The sequence below is a fragment of the Danio rerio genome, chromosome 13 (assembly GCF_049306965.1).
Source record: "Danio rerio strain Tuebingen ecotype United States chromosome 13, GRCz12tu, whole genome shotgun sequence".
Classification (NCBI taxonomy): domain Eukaryota; kingdom Metazoa; phylum Chordata; class Actinopteri; order Cypriniformes; family Danionidae; genus Danio; species Danio rerio.
In genome coordinates, this window is record NC_133188.1 from 13,308,369 (window position 1) to 13,331,778 (window position 23,410).

At 36.1% G+C, this 23,410-nt stretch overlaps 1 protein-coding gene across 51 annotated transcripts in view; it reads left to right on the forward strand.

The window, feature by feature from the left end:
* Positions 1-23,410, forward strand: part of kiaa1109 (KIAA1109) — a 202,070-nt gene that overhangs the window by 120,148 nt on the left and 58,512 nt on the right. For 26 of the 51 annotated variants that reach the window (XM_021480620.3, XM_073919725.1, XM_073919724.1 and 23 more), the window contains 19 exons: positions 531-1,246; positions 2,690-2,935; positions 3,234-3,327; positions 4,994-5,044; positions 7,044-7,250; positions 7,336-7,565; positions 9,346-9,575; positions 9,687-9,792; positions 11,872-11,969; positions 12,056-12,241; positions 13,308-13,476; positions 14,040-14,251; positions 15,127-15,325; positions 16,596-16,655; positions 16,740-16,966; positions 20,475-20,605; positions 20,701-20,824; positions 20,919-21,034; positions 22,311-22,380. In XM_021480620.3, the coding sequence (XP_021336295.2) occupies positions 531-1,246; positions 2,690-2,935; positions 3,234-3,327; positions 4,994-5,044; positions 7,044-7,250; positions 7,336-7,565; positions 9,346-9,575; positions 9,687-9,792; positions 11,872-11,969; positions 12,056-12,241; positions 13,308-13,476; positions 14,040-14,251; positions 15,127-15,325; positions 16,596-16,655; positions 16,740-16,966; positions 20,475-20,605; positions 20,701-20,824; positions 20,919-21,034; positions 22,311-22,380 (3,472 nt within the window). Of the gene's footprint in view, positions 1-530; positions 1,247-2,689; positions 2,936-3,233; positions 3,328-4,993; positions 5,045-7,043; positions 7,251-7,335; positions 7,566-9,345; positions 9,576-9,686; positions 9,793-11,871; positions 11,970-12,055; positions 12,242-13,307; positions 13,477-14,039; positions 14,252-15,126; positions 15,326-16,595; positions 16,656-16,739; positions 16,967-19,065; positions 19,285-20,474; positions 20,606-20,700; positions 20,825-20,918; positions 21,035-22,310; positions 22,381-23,410 lie in introns of all 51 variants that reach the window. The other 25 variants (XM_073919729.1, XM_073919730.1, XM_073919742.1 and 22 more) reach the window with 2 other exon arrangements.

The following is a 23,410-nucleotide window of genomic DNA, read 5'->3' on the forward strand; positions in this document are numbered from 1 at the left end:
CCTCAAATGTTATTCGTTATTCTTGTTTATAGATAACTGACCACCAAAAGATACATTACAATTACGTTAAAATTTATAGTAAGCGAAATTAGTTTCAAAAAGAATGACTAATCGTGAAGGGTCGTGTAGTCTGGCACATTTGTTACCCACAACAAGTCAAGATTTTATCATGTGATCTGACCGGGGCTTTAGACAAAATCTTTCTGATATCGTTGCAGGCTTCGAAGCCACCTGGAAAACCTTCTTGTGTTATCTGTCAAATGTTAAGGATAACAGTTTAAATGTATGAGCCTGTCATTGTTTGCATATTGCCTGTGCCCAATGGCCTAGAAGTATATGTGTAACATTGTTAACCTATGTATTAACAGATGTAACAATTTTTTTGTTTTGTTTGCCTTTTCTGCCTTTATAGTTGTTGTTGTTTTTTGTACTGCTGTGTTTTAAGGTCAAATTTAAAATATAATATAATTATATTTTTAAAAAAAAGTCACCAATCGTTAATTCTAGATTGGTTTGTTTTGATATTTCAGACAGGGCATGGTGAACCTCCCTCCACTTGATTTCAAGCCTGCTTTGATGATTGAGACTTTCAGCTTGAATGCGGTGGTGTTAGAGAAGTGCATGTCCACTCCTCCGTCTGCCAGCGCTCTGTCTTTTCATGAACTGAGTCGCAGGCCCCAGGCCAGCGTACACTGCCACTTCACCGTCGCCTGCCAGGCCATCCGCCAACACGTGGACATGGCACTGGTTCGCCTCATCCACCAGTTCAGCACCATGATCGATGACATTAAAGCCACCCAGACAGACATCAAACTGAACCGCTACACTGCCGGCTCATCTTCCCCCACACCCACCAAAGGACGTCCATACCGAGAGTTCCGCTCATCTGATTTCAGCCGTAGTTCGCGCGGGAGTTTGAATGGAGCGGCTCGATTGGGCACGCAGAAAGGCAAGCGGGGCATGGTCGGGCCGGGTCTGGACACATTAACAAGGAGCCGGGAGCCTCGTGGAAGGGGGACACTGGGGCGCTCGGAACGGAGGACGTCCAAGGTGTCGCGGAAAGGGTCCCGTGATGTGGCTGATCATATGACTATTCAGATGGATGACTCTGACTCCATTACTGTGTCCGAGCAGAGCGAGCCATCGGCTGAGTGCTGGCAGAACATGTACAAACTGCTCAATTTTTACTCGCTCATTTCAGACCCCACAGGAATCTTGGAGAAGAACCAGGACAATGCTCTATCTGGTAGGACGACAATTCTTTACAAATTGAAAAGTCCCGTGAAAAGTTTTTTTGATGTTATTATCGGTATTGTTCGATTTTAGGATATCTACAAAATAACCTAGTGCTCTCCAAAACAGTGACATAAGTCTGTAAGATATAAGACTGTTATTTACATGTAAAGCTTGTAGTTGTAGGTTTTATTCACATTCTCAACAAATTGTGACCAATCAAATGATCTCGAGTATATGACATGCCCCACCCCCTTTAAGATGCTTATCATTTGATGCTTTTGAGCTCAACCACTCTCACTCACAGAGTAGTGATAAAAACAACGCTATTGGCTGTTGGAATGGGAGGAGCTACATTATGTCCTATCCTCTTCTCATGTTATGTTGAGATTACATCAAACATTGAATAAAAATACACATTTCAAAGCTCTTCACGGGACCTTCAAAAACAATATGTAACACTTTACTTGATAAGGTGTTCATGAATATGACTGAGATTTTATTTATGCTTATGACAAGTGTCATCTTAAATGCAAAGGTGACATTGTTTAAAAGACTTATGTCATGACAACTTGACATCACCAAGACAACATAACTTGTCATAAATCTGTCATAAACATGATTGTCATGAAGCCACTATAATCGTCATGAATTTTGTAACTGTCGTTATTATTGTTCCACAGACAAAAAGTGTTTAGAAAATTATTCATGAGACAGTTGTAATGGTCTCATAAAAATCGAATTTACAGCAAGCTATGTTTTGGTTTTTCAAGTTGACATGACAAATACAGGTTGTATGTATTTGTTTATGTCAAGTTGGATAAGACATCTTAATTAATGTCAACACCTTTGCATTTAAAATTACATAACTGAGTTATTGATGTGTAAGGACAGTTGTCATAAGCATGCTTAAAATCTCATATTTATGACATGTCAAGTCATAATTATAAAGGTCCTATGACCGTCTTATGAACACCCCATTCAAGTAAAGTGTTACTGAAAGTTTTTTAACATGATAAGAAATTTATGAAATTTTGAATATTTGGAATTTTATAACCATTTTTGTTAACATGTAGATGTGTAATGTAGAAAATGACATTTACGCTGTTCTCATTGGATTTTCAGAACTGTAATATGGTAATGAGCATTATTCTTGGTAGATTATGTTTGTTAATATTTCAGATTAAAAGACATCACAACATTTGTATTCACTATGATGCATACTGTAAAAACAGTCAAATATATAATTTTATTGCGTATTATGTTGTGAGACTTTTCTTTTACTGTGTTGTGATCTTGAGGCTGAAATTGAGGAAATGCATAAATGTCAAGAACCAGAAATGCTTTACAGTATTTTACTTTACCTTTTATCTTAATGCTACAAAATATCTGACAATTTAATGTTTTTTACTTTTGATTGAATCTACCTATTCATTGGTTCGTTCTTGCTGTTCAGAGGGTGGGCGGAGCCCTGCAGATCCTCCTTGTCGAGTGGTGTTTGAATCAGAGGAAGAAACTCCTCCCAGTCGCTTGGGTCGTAGGCGGAGCTTAGTAAGCGCTGAACCCCAGCATGTCACTCTAATCGTGTTTGGAGTTGGGATGGTGAACCGCACTCATCTTGAAGCAGACATTGGTGGACTGACTATGGAGGCGGAGCTTAAGAAAATACACGGCAGCTTTACTCTAAAGGAGAAAATGAAAGGTAATGAAAGCAGCATTCACACAATTAAAAATATGCTTTACACTTACAAACACCTTACACCAGGGCTGTATAAACTCAGTCCTGGAGGGCCGTTGTCCTGCAGAGTTTCGCTCCAACTTGCCTCAACACACCAGCCAGGACATTTCTTGCAAGCCTAGTAAGAGCTTAACTAGCTAGCCCAGGTGTGTCTGATTGGGATTGGATCTAAACTACGCAGGATTTTGGCCCTCCAGGACCGTGTTTGTGCACCCCTGCCTTACACAGTCTGTTTACTGTAATATCTGTATTCTTGCTGCAGACATTCTCCATCAGAAGATGACAGAGACTTGTGCTTCGGCCCACATCGGATGTGTGAACATTGTGCTTCTGGAAGGAATCTCACCAGACATACAGTCAGTAGCTCAGTTAACACAAGCATATTACATTGAAGTGTGTAATTATTCTTTCAGTACGTGCAAACATAGTTTGCTTTAATGCTTTAAGCCACCGGTTTAAGATGATGGCTTCCTGGAGAGTGTACACACTGCCTTACTGTTTGGTCTCTTTAACTCACATCAACTTACAGGCTAAAAAAACATCAACTAAAATGCACACAATAAATTAGTGATTACCATCTATTTTAAAGACAATTTATTGCTACTGTTTTATATTGGCATTTATTTTAAAGACATAATTTGTTCCTGTGATGACCAAGCTGAATATCCAGCATCATTACCTCTCACTGTCAAAAAATGTGGGGTTCCACACAATTCCTTCTTGTTGTCCTAACACAAATCGATTAAGTTCACTTAATCGTTTTTACAAGTTTAAGTGGATTGAACATAAAGCAATTAAGTTGTCCCCCAAAAAACTTGGGTTTTTTCAACTGATTTTACAGTACTTTGAGGACTTCGAACAAGTCATTGTCTGAGTGCCGTCTTCAATATCATGTGATTCTTTAAAGATTTTAATATGCTGATTGTGCTTCTCATGAAGCATTTCTTAATATTGTTAATGCTGCATGTACTGTCATGCGTCAGTCACATCTAATGGAAATCAAAATTATTTGCAGCATTGTAAAAATGATTACATATTAGAAGTATTCCTTCATTGAAAAGCGTTAGAATATTTATTAGTATTTAATAGTCTTAAATAGAGTATTTAAAGGTCACAATGTCTTTTTAGAAAAGAGAATTAAGGTGCGTCCTAAATTACATACTTATGCACTGTTCTACGCCATTTTGTAGTATAGATACTGCAAGTAGTGCGTTCACATTGAAATATTCTTTTTATAAAAAAAATACATGACCTTTAAATGCACTTTACACACTCAGTGGCCGCAGTTTTGCTTAAGTAGCAGAAGGGGCGGTGCTATCTAGCTCTGATTGACGTATGATTATTTATTTTGGATTGTGAAGGCAAAACTCTCATACAAGAGTGATTATACCCCCTTCTGATGGTGAATGAGGTTATACTCATGGCAGGTATTTTTTGATAGTTTGGTCATTTATTTCACTAATTTGCCAACCGTCAAATGTCATCTGTGAAACGCTTTAAATTTCTGGTTAGGAAAGAACCGTTAGTGTTTCATTTGGGACGAAACTACATTCATAAAGTAGTATGCTTTCGAGGTTGTAAGTGCATTAGTACATGGTGTTTAGTGTGCCATTTGGGACGCAGCTTTAGTCATGTTTCTGCATGGCAGCAGGCTACAAACTATCCATATTTTCAAAATTTTAAAACATCACCCTGAAAACAAACCCTAGATCTTAGAAAATGTCAAAGTCATTTCCAGGGTTGTCTTGCATCCCTAATAAAGCAACTGTTGTATTGGATTTATAATGCACTTTCTTTCCAGCACATTCTTTGCAATAGCCATATTCGAAGGTTATTTCCAAGAAATTTCGGATCTGTTTGTTTCTTCTCTTTCTCCTCAAACGTGATTTAAAAAGTGCAGATTTATCACAGCAAGTTTTAAAATGTTGTTTTCTCTGTGGTAACTTTCCCCTCTTCTACTTTCCTCCTCTCTACTCTATCATCTTTTTGCTGGTATTTTTTTTTTGCCTCTCTGACTGGCAGACTAGAGGATTTTCCAACCTCACCTACCAGCACAGCCAAGCAGGAGTTCCTGTATGTCCAAGTTTCTTCAATAACCTTGTCCAGTCCTCCATGACCATTCATAACATCTTCATGATATTCAGATATCACAGTCATTTCCATTTGTCACTCATGCCACTCATATGTCTTTCACTCTTTCTTGAAATAATAACATTTCATTGTCTAACTCTTCAGATACCTCTTATTTAAAAGCTATTGAAATTATTTTAGCCTGCATTTACACTAGTGCTTTATAATAACTGCACACTATAAATCATTTATTAAGCATTAACAAATAGTTCATTATTTAAGTGTTAACTACTTTTATAGACATTATAAACAATTTATAAATACAACCTTAAATGTTGTATTCTTAACTCATAAGCCTATATAATGGGCTCAATGGTTGTATTGTTGTACTCTTTTGTTAATTCATTTTTCTTACTAAATTAAGTATTGTGTTACAGTGTATCCGGAAAGTATTTATAGCGCTTCACTTTTTCCACATTTTTTATGTTGCATCCTTATTCCAAAATGGATTAAATTCATGTAATACCTCAAAATTCTGACTATGTGAAAATAATGTCAAAATAATGACAATGTGAAAAAAGATTTAGTGAAATTGTTGCAAATTAATTAAAAATAAAAAAAATCTCTGTTTTTACGTTTAAGATGCCAGTGTGGCTTAACACTAGGCTTAATTGCAACAAAACATTTGCAAATTGCAAAAACAACGAATAAACTAAAATAAAAAAGTGTAAACAGAAGCTCAATGTCATTTTTACTTTTTATAATTCACTGGGATACACTGGACAGGTTTTCCCAGTGGAGTGTTTTTCCTTATCAGTATGAAGTTTGATCCACTTTAGAGGCAGTTCAGATGTAAGAAAATCAAATGTTCTATGAAATTGTCATGGCCTCTTGTAGTTTTCACTGTGGTTTTGAGATGTGAAAGTGTTGTATTAACACAGGATTAACAACAGGAAGCTATTTGGGGAAAAAAAAGAAAAAGAAAAAAAAACACTAGCCTTGACAGTGTTTTTTTTCTTGCTTTCAATATTTGCCAAAATGTTTCATCCTCAGGCCACACAATATGTAGATGACATTTTTTTTCTTCAGTACAAACATAATTAGACAATTTTTATTAATTTAAATGTTGGTGGATTTGAAATGACGCAGTAAAAGACTTGCAGAGAGTTTAAAAAAACAGCTTTACAAAAAACTTATGAAGACTTTTTCTTTTATTTCTCCCAGTTTTTCCAAAAGTAATAAGTACAGAGTATTTCACAAACTCATAACTCAAAACAGAAAAGAGATTAGAAAGTTCTGCTTGCGCATATTGAGTTTGTTTGCTATTACAGGCCTCCGACAAATCTCGAAATATATTTTAAATACTTGCTCCGAATCTGGCATAAGTTGTTATATCCAGTGATTAATTCTTCCTCAAAGACGCTCCGCACTTGAACACAACCTAGTTTTCCGGTTGACTTGAAGAACACTGGAAGACAATGTTAAAGGCATAGTTCACCCAAAGCTGACAATCCTGTCATCATTTAGTCACCCTTCACCTGTGGCAAACCTGATTAAGTTCTGTTAAACAAAAAAGAAGATATTTTGAAGAATGTTGTAAACCGGTAATAGTATAAGGAAGTCAAGGGTGGCTGTTTTTTTCAAAATATCTTCTTTGTGTTCAACAGAGAAAAAAAGCTCATATAAGTTTGGAAACAATTCCCTTTTCATTTTTGGGTGAACTATCCCTTTAAATAGCTTATACATTTTGGCAAGTGCCAACTTTGTGTACATTTTAAATCAATCATGGTCATTTCTCTTCATCATTAATCCATCTAGATCTCTCTTTTTGCAGTTCTGGTTTTCTCAGCCCTTGTTTTCCAGCCATTCGAATATTTGCATACTGTACACCCAAAGTCTGTCTATCTGCATTTCACAGACATGGTTTTATGTAACTCCTCTGTAGCTTCTGCTTTCAAAGTGAGCATCTGTAGTAAGTTCTTCTTGTTTATTTGTCTATCAGGACTGTGGTGAAATGTAACATTGCGAAGTCCCAGGCTTTATACAGCGCACAGCGTGGGCTGAAGACCAATAACGCTGCCATATTTAAAGTGGGAGCTATCTTCATCAACATCCCGCAGCACCCGGCAACACTGCACAGCATGATGGTCCGCAGCTCTCACCAGCTCTCAAAACAGATCTCAGACCTCATCCGTCAACCTTCCAACACGTGAGACCAGCCCTTTTCTTTTCTTCTCTTCTTTCGTAATCATGTTTTATCCCTCAAATATTGAATTCAAATCTGTTTATGCCAGTCCGCCTCCCAATCGAGAAGACACACCAACCCCACAGCCGTCTGAAGTGAGCATCAACCAAACGCCGGTGGAGGCCAATGAGTTTCCTCAGCTGCCTGAGGGGCTGGAGAAGAAGCCAATCGTGTTGAAGTTCAGCGCTATGCTGGATGGGATTACAATCGGTGCAGCTCTGTTGCCTTCGCTCAAAGCAGAGTACAAGATGGGTCGTATGAAGAGCCATGGCATGACTGGTACCCGCATTTGTTCATCTACTTAAAGGGATAGTTCACCACAAAATTTATTGTTCACTAGTATAGTCTATGGTTTGGAACCCTCAAGGGAAATTGCCTTTGTTAGGATACGGGGCTACGCGCTGGTGTGCCGGAGACACAGAGTAAAAGCCATTCTCCCAGATCAACAGTTACCTTTCCTTATTACACTCTGAGCAAAGCATTGTGAAACATGAGTGAAATACCACACCCCCAAAACCAGCTAAACTTCAAAGCAAAGTTGAGGAGATAAAGTAGGGGAGAAGTACATTAATAGCCCGTTTCCACTAAATGGTTTGGTACGCTTTTATGGTCGTTTCCACTGTCAAAAGGCATACCGAACCTAACCGTACCGTACTGTACTGTACCACTTTTTCGGCACCCTTTCGAAAGGGAACCAAACACGAGAAAGAGTACCAAAAGGTAGAGCTACACACGCAGCTGAATGCTATTGGTTTACAGAGATGCGTCATTCGCTTGCGCAACAAGCCACAATGAAAACAAAAAACCCGCCATGTTTGAAATACATAGCGAGAGATTACAGCGTAATTATATATACATATAATAACGAGCCATGGTCGATCCGGGCACAAACAAACCTTGTCGTCATGTTGATGAACAGCGACAAAGGCATGGAGTAGAGCAGAATCTACCCTGTGCCTCTTAGTTGTTTACAAGCCAGTCTGAAGCGCGAGCGGTTTCGCTTTCTTCGTCTATATCTGAAATAACAAACTTCTTGAACCAATGATAATAACGTGCGCTTGATTATTGACGTGATTTTGAAACCCGATTCTGTCAGACACTGACAAACTGCCTTGTTTTAGTTTTTATCATCATCTTTTGGACTAATATAAACTGGAAATGATGGAATGACTCTCTAACAGAGACTACATGTGCTGCTGAAGATTACACACACAGATGGGAGGTTCTCACTGTCTGTAGGTTTTATAGTGTGTTGTTTTTAACTCAAATAAGTATGAAATGTCTGCTGTGTATAGTTTTTCTGTAAGTGGTAACATATCGGAGACTGTAAGGAGCTGTATGTGTTTATATATGTTCATTTTTTTATTTAATATAATTAGAGACATTACAGTAGGCTATTTCGCACTGTCATTGATCTGCAGTTATAATCAAATCCTGTTCATAGGAAAGTTAGTTATAAACATTTATACACAAGTATTTATGTGTGTAAAGCATCTGTTTTGTGAGAAGTGCTTTTCATATACAGTATGTGAGCGACTGAAACTTTGTCATACACCATGCCTACAAAAAGGGTACTCTTGATAGTGGAAACGCAAACCTAATAAAGGTTTGTACCAGTCAGTGGAAATGAGCCATAACATACTCTCGTCAGGCCATGACTCTACAATAGTAAACAGATTGTATACTGAAATATATCAATGTCTGTCAGTGTATTTAACCACTACAACGCTGAAGTCATAAACTGCCAAATGACACCAAACATGACAATGTTGTATAAAGGAAGATCACGATTGAATGAATTGTGTATGGTGAAAAGCACATGGTTACTGTGAGCAAATGGCAGAGATGTGTATTGGAGCTGTGAGGAACTCTGCCACACCAGGAGAACTCCTTCTTTGAATGGAATGTCCCAGTAGTCCTTCATTAGCATAGAAGAAATAGTACATAATATTTTCTAAGCTTACATTTTTATTTGAAGTGCTACACAACTAAAGGCAAGTTTGTGGAAAACACTTTGATACTTACTATTGGTCAATGTTTGGCTGTCTCCCTCTCACAGGTGCTCAGACCCGTTTTACTTTCGAGCTACCCAATCACAAGCTGTGTTTCCAGTCGAAGGTTTCCCCTGTGGACGTATCAGCAATGCCACCCACTGCCAGCCTGACTCTGCCACCTGTCACCATGTCAGGACAGTACATCATTCAGGAGCACGAGGGCCACAGCGACACTGCTTGGGCTCCTGAATACAGCAGCTATTTGCAGGGGAACTACTTGCGTTGTGTTGCAGAGGTGAGACATTGATACTTCACTAATGCTTCATTGATTGCTGGTCACTTGTGTCAAGTGGAAAAGATGGATGTGTTCAGTTGTAATGGTTAAAATTGGCTTGTTTGGTTTTAGATCGGGTCTTTCGAACACAACTTGACCACTGATCTACTCAACCATCTAGTCTTTCTGCAAAAGGTCTTTATGAAGGAGGTCAATGAGGTCATTCAGAAAGTGTCAGGTGTGTGTGAGACGAGGCATGAGGCATAAGTGTGTAACTTATGCCATTTGTTTATTTATTTTGATAAATTGTTTTAATAGTTTTCTTTTTTAATTTGTGATTTGAAAAGCTTTTTTGTTTTACTTCAGTTGTTGTTTTTCGGATTTTATTTATTGGTTTATTGTTTGTTTTTTATTTTATATTTTTGTTTAGTTTTTTAGTTTTCATTTTGTTTTGTTTTTGTACTTAAGCTTTGTTTTATATTTTGTTTTGTATTGTGTTTTACTTTTGTATTACTGTTTACTTAATTTTTTTGTTTGTTATCTCTGTATTCTATTTCTTTGTCTTATTTAGATTTTTGTTTGTTTTTGCATTGTATTAGTTTATTATTATTATTGTTATTATTATTATTATTATTATTATTATCATCGTTGTTATTATTATTATTATCATCGTTATTATTATTATTATTTTGTACTTTGTGTTATTTTTGTAAATCATTTCAGATTAGTTTTTATGTTTTTTTTTTTTGTTTTTTTTTTGGAGGATTTTCAATCCATGTATATTACAAATATACAGTCTTCTGCAAAAGTTTGGCCACCCCTCTGTGGCTGCATAATCATGTTCTTTTTCTTTATAAGAGAAAATCGCAGTTAAATGCCATTTGGTTTCTAGAGAAAGCCAGATAAGGGGCCTGTTTCAGTAAGGAGGTTTAGCCAACTCGAGTTTAAACTTAGGCTCTGAGTTGACTTACCGAGAGATTAAAAACTCATGAGTTTTTGGTTTCGTAATAGCTGATTAGAGTTAGGTCAATCAAGTTTGAGTTGATCAACTCAGAGTTAAGTGCATGCCGCAACTATAAAAAGGCATTATCAATGGAGCACAGATATAACGTGTCACCATGACCACATCTGAAAAAAAGAGATCAGCATTTTTTTCTCCAGCTGTTATGACAAATATGACCATATAATTTAAAAAGCGACATCACTGCATCAGTGAAACAGAGACAGTTAGCATGTGAAAACATAGCTGCTCAAGTTAATGCGTACGTTTGCCTTCAAAGTATTTAAATGTTTAAGTATAATAAAATAAGTTATGTAATGTGTGACGTTTACTGACTTTTCACTTGAAAAAGTGGGGAACTAGCCGTAATTTTGAAGTTATTCCACATGAAACCGCATCAAATGGAAAAAAAAGCTAAAGCATAGCTTCTACTACAAATTTGACAAAGCAAGAATGCAGATAACCTTAAGTCAGTGTTTTGTGGAAATGTTTCATTTGAAGGTTCTCATTTTTACACACGTTAATCAGTTTAAGATAACATTTCTAAAGTTAAGTTTTTAATGGATTTAAAATTGCACTTGTGTGTCTGCCTTTATTATTGATCAAGTGGTAGAGGCTGATATGACATTTAGAATTTAAGCAGTAATCAAAAATTGTTTTTAAAAAAAGTAATAAAACAGCACATGTCCCTGTTGAAGGACAGGGAATTGAAGCTAATTGTTCATTAAAAAAGGACAAGCCATTCTCGTACGTGACTTTGTTCTTTGTGTGACTGAAATGTAGGTAATAGCTATCTTTCCATCAAAAAAAAAAGCAAAATAAATGTATGTGCTAATCTGGAATATCGTATAAAAGATGTGGAAATAAAGCAGCGTTTCCATCCAACGAATCAAAGTGAACAAAATCAACACTTCCTGATTAAGAAGCGTCTACAGGCTGTTATTTGAGCAAAAGGTGGCCGTACACAAGATTGACGTCATTGTTCTGTTAGGGTGCCTAAATATTTGCACCTGTCTGTTTTTGTTAAGACTTTATTGCATCGCATCTGTTGATAAATGTTATGTCAGTACTGAAATGTAGCCTTTTCCCTAAAATATAAAATAAATCCAAATGAAATTGCTGATTTGAATGGCCAGCAGGCTATGACTTGCAATTAAGAAAATTGTCAGGGTGCCCAAACTTTTGCATAAGATATATATATATTTATTTATTTATTATATATATATTTTTTAGTATTATTATTTTTTTCTTTTAGGTTTTAATTTTTTTGAAAGGCTAGTTTTTCACTAGCTTAATAAAATGTGTGTTTTTCTGTAGGAGGAGAGCAGCCAATCCCACTGTGGAATGAGCATGATGTGTCAACAGATGGTGACAAACCTAAAATCCTGCTTTACTCTATAAATCTGACATTTAAGGTTTGAATTTCTTTAAATTGCTCGTTTAGGCTTTCTGCAAATAAATAGTGTTTAAAGTCTTTCTAAACATGTTTTTTCTGATGTAGGGAATTCAAATGACAGCCACCACTCCTTCTATGAGGGCGGTGCGCTTTGAGACAGGCTGGATTGAGCTTGAACTGTCCAATCGGGTGCAGTGTAAAACTACTCCCACAGGAAGCAACTACCTGAAGCTTTTTGGAAAATGTCAAGTGGATCTCAACTTGGCGTTGGGCCAAATCGTCAAACATCAGGTAGCCACACTGTAAACAGTGGAAAATAAATTGCATTGACTTTTGGTCACAACATGTAAAAAAATTCAACTGTTGAGAGTAAAACAACTTCGATAAGTTGCGCTAGCGTAAAAGTCATGTTTCAATTTAATTCCAAAATCATTTAAAATGGATTATACATACAATACATACATACATACATACATACGTTTGATACTGGATTCTGAAGGTATGCATTTATTTTTAAATAAACATACAGTTGAAGTAATACTAGGCATGTCTGGACCACATTACAGTTGCTTATCACTGCGCCTCAAAGCTCTTAAGAGCATATAGCAGCAAAAGAAATAAAATCTATTAAATATGTTAAATAATAGGATCACAATTATAAATTTGATCAAGCTTTCCCCTTTTGATAATAAACTAGGTCATTATCACCACCTAGCAACACTATAGTAACCATGAAAAGAAAACTACTTCAGTTATTTAAACTTTAAAACTACTACAAACTTTTAGGCTAGGCTTCTTCAAGTCCTTTTTTGTGCGTAGACAAAAAAAGTTTGTCTACGCACTTTAATTTTTTAGTTCACCTTACTCCACATCAAATAGTTTACTTTTAACAGTATTAAGAAAGAAATTAACTACCATATAAAACAAACAGAAAATATACGGCCATTTGCTGTTTAAAAACATCAAACCTGAACAAATAAATTTAAAGTAAAACTGAAGTAAACAAATATTCACGTTCTCTCTCATTCTGCACAAATGCTATGCACTTTTAGCGTGTTTCACTAATTTATTTAAACATGACATATTTTATACGTTTATGAACAGCTTTTTAAAGATGCATCATGAATCAAGAAGAATCATTGCATTTGAAACTCAAGTTACTTTTAAAAGTAATATGATACAATCTTAAGTCTATCTTAATAAAAATAAATAATTAACAATACCTCATATTGTGCTTTTAGATTACTTAATTTAAAAAGAAACCAAGTAATATTTTACTTACTTTAAGTGACTTGAATATATGAATTTTAGGAATAAGTTTGCCTGCGCTATCATTAAATACACTTTCTCCCTCCAGGTGTATGAGGAGGCGGGGTCAGATTTCCACCAGGTGGCCTATTTCCGGACTCGGATTGGTTTGCGCAATGCTCTGCAGGAGGAAATCAGTGGCAGCTCTGACAAAGAGGCTGTCCTGATCACACTCAGCCGTCCTATTATTTTTGCTCAACCTGTGGCTTTTGACAGAGGTCAGTCAATGTTTTGCCTTTTGTTTGTCAATGCTTCTTTATTTTGGCATTTTTGGGGGTTTGTAATTGCGTATTTACAGTTGAAGATTTTTTCAACACATTTCTAAACATAATAGTTTTAGTAACTCATTTCTAGTAACTGATTTATTTGATCTTTGCCATAATGACATGTACATACTATTTTACTAGATATTGTTTAAGACACTTCTATACGGCTTAAAGTGACATTTAAAGGCGTCACTAGGTTAATTAGGTTAGCTAGGCAGGTTAGAGTAATTAGCCAAGTTATTGTATAACAATGGTTTGTTCTGTAGACTATCGAAAAAATATAGCTTAAAGCGGCTAATAATTTTGAACTTAAAATAGTGTTTAAAAAAATAAAAACTGCTTTTATTCTAGCCAAAATAAAACAAATAAGACTTTCTCCAGAAGAAAAAATATGATCAGACATACTGTAAAAAATTTCCTTGCTCTGTTAAACATCATTTGGGAAATATTTAAAAGAGGAAAACTAATTTTGGGGGGCTAATAATTCTAACTTCAACTGTATGTGTGTGCTGTAGCTGTGCTCTTCTGGCTGAACTATAAGGCTGCTTATGATAACTGGAAGGAACAACGCTTGGCTCTCAACTCCGACATTCATATGGCCACCAAAGAGGTTGTAGACAAACTGCCAGCCATTCAGCAGACCAGCGTCCAGGCCTTTAGTACACTCTTCCTACAGCTCACAGTCAATGACCTGGGCATCTGTCTGCCCATTACCAGCGCCACACAGGTGGATACTTGCACAAATGCATAATCTACACTTTTTTATGGCATCATTATGATTTTTTTGAATGTGTCCGCTCATAAAGGCTGCATTTATTTGCCCAAAATACAGTAAAATACTGTAGAATTGTACTAATTGTAATAATTACAATAAAAAAAAATCAGTTCTCATTTTGAACGTAATTTGTTTAATTTATTCCTGTGATTTTAATTTATTCCTGTGAATTTCCAGCACATTTCCCCAGTGTTGCATGATTCTTCAGAATTCGTTATAACATAATCATCTGCTGTTAAAAAAAGCTATTTTTATAGGTGTTGAAAAATTGGTCTGCTATATGTAAAGTGTGATAAAGTACTGTTCAAAAGTACTATTGACATGCATTTACTCTTATTCATTGAGGCATTACATTGTTCAAGAAAGTTTAATTCTAATAAAGACCTTTATAACATAAAAATAGATATTTTATTTGGAATAAATGCTTTTATTTTTAATTTTATTTTCCTAAAATTTTAAGTTATCATAGTTTTCACAAAATTATGCAGCACAGTTTTTGGATAATTATAAGATCCATTATTACTGATGTAATGACTGATCATAATAGAGCAGAAAATCTGCTTATTGTAATGATTTCTGTAGAATCATTTGACAGAAACTTTGATTAAATTTAACTTTAATTCACAGGAATAATTTACATTCTAAAATACATTAAAATTGATTAAATAAATAGAGCCTTGTTGAGGAGAAAACACTTCTTTAAAAGAAACAAACAAAAATTGAGATGAGAATGACTCATCATATTGTCTTTGCTTCACATGCACTGTTTGATATATTTCTTTTCCATGGGATTTTACATGTTTGTTATTTTTTTCTATTGTATTCAGGCCAATTACAGTATTGATTTTGACACTGGTTCAGCGCTGGTGTTAACCATCGAGAGTACGCTGATCACAGCCTGCTCCTCTGAATCGCTGGTCAGCAAAGGACATTTCAAGAACTTTTGTATTAGATTTGCTGAGGGGTTCGAGACAACTTGGGATGACTGGAAACCTGAGATCAGAGGCGACCTGGTCATGAATGCATGTGAGTAAATCTAATTGATAAAGATTGCATGAAATCAAAATTGACAGTATTATTATAATTATACAATTATTATTCTTAATAAATAACTGAAAACAATCTAGAATGCAACTGAAAGACAAAAACTGGAGCCATGCGTAGTCAAAATAAGATCATCATCATCATATTATAAGCTTCAGTTTTGTCAACTTGCTGCTTGTCGACACTTCGTGTCATAAAAGTAACAGAAAAGGCCTTCGATCCGATTTAACAGCGCATGAGTGGCACATATTTTATCGGCGTGCATGTAAACAAGAGCAGCAGCAGCACGTGAGGCACACAGGAATGGTTTTCTGTGCGCATGTGTCACTTTGCTTTCACCATTGTTGTTTTGGTTCCACATAAAAAATAGCAAACTTGAGCATGCAAAAGAAACCAAATGTGAATACCCCCTAACGTTTTTATTTTGGCATTACCACTCTAAATTAATACATTTTTATAAAGTAAATTGTATCTCAAAGCTTACTTTGGCACGTTTTTTTGTTTTGTTTTGCGCTCTCTCCCGGTGCCGCACCCAGCAAAATGCCACCCTGGGCCTATATAGCCCATGCCTAAATCCGCCACTGCATTTGCTTTTCATTTGATGCTCTTGATTTCAACCACTCTCACTGGCAGAGCTGTGGTAAAATCTATGATAGCTATTTATTGACTGGTTTTAAAAGGGCAGGAGTTACTCTGTTCCACCCTTGCTTCATTTTTTAGTTGAGATTTCGCCAAACATCAAATAAAAACTGCACATTTCAAAGCACTTCAAGGGACCTTGTTTCTCCAGTGGTCAGGTGCACAAGCTGAAAACGCTTACGGACTTATTCAGAGACAAACAAGATTCATACTGCTCTTTGAATGATATCCATGTCATGAAACTTTCCCTCTACTTCATATGAATGAAATTTTTTAAGCACAACTCGCTCCCACCACTGCTCCCTCATCCACAAATGGCACATAGCACAGACAAACCTAGCTGAAGTGGCATTGACATCACATTTCGATGACAGAAAATACAACTAAACAGAAGTGTTTTGCATTAGATGGCAATAAATTGAAACGGAGGCCAGTAAAACTTGGTGAAAAACAACACAATTCCTAGGGAAAAAATGTTAAAGGGAAAATGGATGTAAACAGGATTAAGAGCTTTTCTCCAGACATGTAAACATTATAATGCGGTTAAGCCCTCAGTATGATAATAATTGCATTATTTGTGAGCATGTAGACCATTGTCATTGTGGCTTTTTAGGTGTTGTGCCTGATGGTACATATGAAGTTTGCTCCAGAACAACAGGACAAGCCTCTGCAGGTAAGTGTGAAATAATATTCATTTTAATTCAGTCATCAGGAGAATTGTTGCGTTATCTTTAATAAAAACCTTTTGATATTCCAGAGAGCAGCAGTGCCGGGACATGGACGCTGAACGTCCTGTGGAAGATGTGTGGTATCGATGTGCACATGGATCCCAACATTGGCAAGCGTCTGAACGCTCTGGGCAACACACTGACCTCTCTGACTGGAGAAGAGGACAACGATGACATCACAGACCTCAACTCTGTCAACATGGCCGACCTGTCAGACGAGGACGAGAGTGACGGCATGTCTCCACCCGTACACATGGTCAGTGATTTCACTAGCAGTTTATGCTCATCAATATCAATGTTGTAAAGTGTGCTTATTTGACATGTATTTTTCTGTTTCTTTGATGTCATTTTTAGTGTTCAGTGCTTTAAATGTGAACTAGGGCTGAACGATTCTTTGCATATGCAATAATATAACAGTATTTTAACACAAAAGCAGTAAAAGTGTACACTTTGTAAAGGTTTTTGCAGAAAATGCATCAAATTATGGATGTTTTCAGACATTGTTGGGATGACTTATTTTTATATAGTATTTAAACTATGGCAAAATTGTTTTAAGAAATCAATTCTGCATTACTTATTATATTTCTCAAATTGAATTGAATCAGAATTGCTTAGTTTTTAACAGTGAATGGCGCTGTAGGCTTTACAAACAACCGTACTCTGCTTGTGTCCTGTTCCTTACAATAACTACTTGAACATAAAACAATCATTACTAAATGAAAAGTTGTTCAGAGTGAGCCAACGTACGTGACTCGACAAATCGGCAAACGCTCTCTCGTGGGCATTTGAGTACATGGTTAAAATCTAGCTTAGAGTGCCATCTGCTGGTAAAAACTAAGCTCAGCATCAATTCAAGAGAAAATTATGTATTTAGAAAATCTAAATCTATGGCGAACCGTTTTCGCGAACAAAAAACGCGAAATTTTTCACCCCCAGCTCTATAAAATATAGTAATATTGTTTAATTCTAATATTGCATGAAATCAAAATTGACAATATTATTATAATTATACAATTATTATTCTTAATAAATAACTGAAAACAATCTAGAATGCAACTGAAAGACAAAAACTGGAGCCATGCGTAGTCCAAATAAGATCATCATCATCATATTATAAGCTTCAGTTTTGTCAACTTGCTGCTTGTCGACACTTTGTGTCATAAAAGTAACAGAAAAGGCCTTCGATCCGATTTAACAGCACATGAGTGGCACATATTTTATCGGCGTGCATGTAAACAAGAGCAGCTGCAGCACGTGAGGCACATAGGAATGGTTTTCTGTGCGCATGTGTCACTTTGCTTTCACCATTGTTGTTTTGGTTCCACATAAAGAATAGCAAACTTGAGCATGCAAAAGAAACCAAATGTGAATACCCCCTAACGTCATCAATTCAATTGAAAATTATGTATTTAGAAAATCTAAATCTATGGCGAACCGTTTTCGCGAACAAAAAACGCGAAATTTTTCACCCCCAGCTCTATAAAATATAGTAATATTGTTTAATTCTATAATGTAGGTGTCACGGAGTACATGGTTAAAATCTTGCCTTGAATGCCATCTGCTGTTAAAAACTAAGCTCTGAGTCATTTCCTGAGAGAACAGTGATCTATTCAGAAAATCAAAATCTATGTCGAATCGTTTTCGTGAACAAATATTTGCTTACAGCTCTATAAAATATAGTAATATTGTTTAGTTCTATAATGTATGTATCAGGGAGTATATGGTTAAAAACTAAGCTCTTAATCAATTCAAGAGAGAATAGTGATGTATTCAGAAAATCTAAATCTATGCCAAATCGATTTTGCGAACAATTCTTTTTCGCCCACATCTCTATAAAATATTGTAATATTGTTTAGTTCTATAATGTAGGTGTAACGTAGTACATGGTTAAAATCTAGCCTAGAGTGCCATCTGCTGTTAAAACTAAGCTCTGAATCAATTCAAGAGAGAATAGTGATATATTCAGAAAATCTAAATCTATGCCGAACCATAGCTCTGTAAACTAGAGTAATATTGTTTGGTTCTATTATGTATGCATCAGGAAGTTGCTGGGATTATGCAGGTAATAGAATTGCATTTGAATGCGCTTGGACTTTTGCACTTGAACTTTCGCTTTTTAATTTTGTGAGTTAACAGCGAAATCATTTTTTGATTTAAAAAAAATTGTAGGTTTTTATTTGGTTAAACTGCTGAAAATGTTAAGCGCTAAAACAAAATCTAAACAGTTAATTTTAACGCTAAAGTCGTTCAGCCCTACTGTGAAGTGTTCTTTTGTGTATTTGTGCTTATTTGTACTCAATATTTGTGAAGTGCTTTGCGTTTGTGTTTTATGTTCAACCGGCCCCATGTTTGCAGTTTGCCGAAGGCGATCTCAGTCCCAGAGTTTCGTTCAGGAAGCGGCTGGTGCAAAGCATTCTGGGAATTAGCCCCAGCCCCCCTCCCCTCTCACCTTCAGAGTGTCGTAGCGTTTCTCCATCGTCCACAATCACTCGGCTAAAGTCGAGAAGCGTTCGCCTGCCATCCTCAGCCAATGCAGAACGAACTAGACATCCCAGACCCCTGTCCTGGGGCTGTGTATGTACTTCAGAGCCTCCGTTTGCTTTTCAAATCCTCTCTGTTTATCTGTCACATTCCTTCTCTTCATATTGTTCATTCTCTCAGGGTGGAAGTTTCTTTTAAGATCAGTCAAATTGCTCAAAACCTTCTTAAAATCTGCCTAGAATTTCTGGTTTTGAGCAACCGAAATAAGTCGAGCGAGTCTGGATTTCACAGTTTTCTGCTGCCTTATTTTTTTTTTTAAAGATTCCTCTCCATGAGAAATGAACAGCCGCCACTTCTTGAAAACATCTTTGTTTTCCAAATCCAAAGGATGAATTTCTCGTGGATTGGCTGTGCTTCTGTAATCAGTTTGTTTGGGATGGTGTTGTGATTTTTTTTTTGTTTTGTTTTGTCTGCTGTGCGGTGCTGTGCTGTAATGATCAACACTTGTTTTGACTGTGATTTAACAGTCTGTGTGATTTAAACATTTGTTTAAAAACAGATCTAATGTGCATGTCTGTACCTAGGGCTGGGCGGAATGATACTGTAAAACTGTTGAAATATGCCAACATATGATTCAGAAATGAAACATCCTATTTTGGTTTCCCTATTAAAGGTGCTGTATGTACAGTAGGTTTTTGACTCTTCTAAAGCATAGAAATACCTGTCATGAGATGAAGAATCACAAAACACAAAAATCCATGTGCAGCAATTTATTTTGACAAAAACAAATTGGTTTCCTAATCTTGCACAGGACACAACTCTTGAATACAAATGATTTGTAAATAAAGCGATACTTAATTCAGTCATGAAAAATCAATCAGTTACAAAATATGAAAGAACAATTTAAATGTGCTTGTAAGTCAAGAATAGAGCATTTGTATCTGCTCTTATAAACGGCTTACTAACGCTTATTAATGTAGCGTTAATGCTTAACAAATAATGAATTTACTATTTGCTAATGCTTGATAGATGATTCATAGTGTATAGTTATAAAGTGTTACCCAAATTTCTTGCTGGCAAATGGGTTAACTCTAGTTGCTTGAAGAAAAGAGGCAAAATATCAAAATGTAATGAGTATAATATAATATATAATAAAAATGTTTAAATATAATATGTATAAAATGCATTATATGCATGTTCATTTTTGTCATACCGCCCACCCCAAAGTGTGTCTTGTATCTAAAGTGTGTTTGGTTATTTTGACGGTAATTTTCCTCTTACAGGAGTCTGTTGACCTGCGCAGACAGGCAGTCATGAGCAATCAGATAATCGACGCTCGTGGACGAAAGTTCTCTAAGCGTCTGGTGGACATTAGAGAACTCAATGAGCAGGCCAAAGTCATTGACGATCTCAAGTAACATCTACCTTACACTAATCCACAAAATACCTTAATTATTTGTCTAATGTCTGAAAGAAATCGCTAAAAGTCTTCTTTTTTCTTTCTCTAAGAAAACTGGGAGCAAGTGAAGGCACTATAAATCAGGAAATCCAGAGATATCAGCAGTTGGAATCAGTTGCTGTCAATGATATCCGTCGGGATGTGCGGAAAAAGTTGCGGCGCTCCAGTATGCGGGTGAGAAAGCAGTGATTCAGCCCTGTTATGCCCTACTTGTTAATGTCCTATTGCTACATTGTAAATGTAATGGAGATGAAATTTTGTATTTTAGGCTGCGTCACTGAAAGACAAATGGGGTTTAGGGTACAAGCCAAGCTACAGCAACAGCAGGTCAAAGAGCATTTCAGCTGCAGGAAGACCACCAATGAAGAGATCAGATAGACCCAGGTACAAGCACACATGTTCTTGTAAATGTGGTTCATGAGGACTCTTTATAGGCTTAATGTATTTTATACCATAAAAACAGCTTATGATATGACCTTTCCCTACCCCTACTCCTAAATCCAACACTCACTGGAAACTTTGAATGTAAAAAGACCCTGTCAATATGGTTCTAACATTCTGAAAAACGTTGGCACAAGTCCTTGTAAACCATTTAAATGCCTTGATCACATCGAAAGTGCCTCTTTCGCTGATAAATGCCTTTTTTGAATGGTTTACTCAGGGCTGGGTGATAATCTGTAACTATTTATTGACCGAATACTATTGCCAATATTGTTTAAAAAAAGATTCAGTATGTAGTTTCAGTATGAAGCACTGTAGTTTTATTAAAATGTGGCTACTGAGTGCGCACCTTGGAAGCAATGTCAATAAGCGTAGGGTATAAGTTTGTCACCTGCAGTTAAAAAAAAAAAGTTAACTCAGAGCGTAAAAAGTGCACTATGCCAGTCGCAACTTCTTCATTCTCCAATCAAATAAAAGCAGACGCAGGGTTTCTGTTGGGGTGACAACAGTTTTTGTGTTGTCAAGATGACTACAGAGACTATTCAGATGGAGTTGAGACTACTGGCCGCTTTTTCGAGTTATTCAGATCTCACTTTACAAATCTTAAATATCACAATACTATTATAATACAAATCTACAATTCTAACAGCATCGCTCGTGCACAATACTCAGCTGATTAAGTGGTTGCCTAGCAACATTAAAAGTGCAGCACACTTCTTTTATTCTTGTCAACAAAAAAGGCGGTTAGATGCGCCTTCGATGCGATCGGCCAACAACAGAGTACAACTAGGTCATTCCCAAGCCATTATACAATTTTGTCATCATAAACCACATAAACAATTACACACACAGGTTTGTTTGTGTGAATTGTGGGGACATTAGATTGGTTTACATTATGTTTATACTGTACAAACTGTATTTTCTATCACCCTCGCCCAACCCTATCCCTAAACCCAACCTTCACAGGAAATTGTGTACAGTTTTACCTTCTGAAAAAAATATGTTTTGTGTGATTTATGAGCCTTTTGAGTAATGAAGACATAAGTAATGTATTCATAATTCTCCATCGCCTTGTAATATCTGTGTCATACTTATGATTTATACACATTTGCATCCTGATGTCACAAAAATACACAAACACACACAGTTAGATGCAGATGGGTTAATTTTTTTTTTTACAAATCCTTGTTTTCTGTTATTTATTTTTGTCTTTTTAAAGGGAGGACCTGCCAGACATCAAAGTGGAAGCAGCATCTCCTGCACCAAGAGTGACCTTCAACATCGACATGGTACTGTGCACATTTGCATCGCAACCTTTCTGTGCTTGACACTTATTTCATTATTCATTTGAAATGCTGTATGCATCTTTTGTCGTCATTCCAATATTCCATCCTCATGCTCATTGTTTACATGTCAACACTATAAAGCTTTGCTCATGAGATAAGTCATCATTTAAAATGTTTGGGGTCAATAAGCATCAATAGTGTCTGGCTGCAGTCTCAGGCATGCATTTACATATCCATGCAATAGAGCAAGTGATGTCACTTTGAGGGGTAGGGGTAGCAGCAAGGTAGGTGTAGATGTTATAAGCCAATAGTGTCTGTGAGTGCATGTGCAATCAGCCTGCTGCCAGATTTTTCTTGTAAATGTTAGAAAAGCATCATTTAAGCTGTCACAAAATGTTGCTTTTAAAAGAAAGAGAGAGTCAGAATTGTAATGTCTTGGTTGAGAATCTTGGGGGAAAATATTGCTCTTTTTCCTTTTTTATTTAATCGTTTTCAACAAAAAGTATTTTTTTTTACTTTAATGTATTTATTATCTAATTTCTATTAAATTCACTTTTTTAACATTAATTTTTATTTTTTGATTTACTGTATTGTTATCAAATTCACTGTATAGCAAACTTTCGCCCCCCCAAAATGTTACAATTTCTAACTGAATGCAAAGAAAAAAAAAACTTATTGACTCTAAACTAGTAACACTGTAGTTTAGGCCACACATTTACTAAAATCAAATAGATTTTACTCAATAAACAATAATGATAGTAAACAATTCATTCAATAAACAATTAATGCTTACCGATAGTAAGGCATTTGGCGTTAATAGCAATAGAAAACAGCAAACTAAAATGAATGCTAATAAACAACCAGTTAATAGAAAATATGTGTTCCGTAATCTGCTAAGAACTATGTAATTGCAATCTGTCATACTGAGAAACACACACACATATACTGAGTGGTTGTATGGTTTCACCTACGAGAGCTTTACTTCTGACTTAATGTATACTGTAGGTTGTTTCCAGTCACGTGGTTTTGGTGA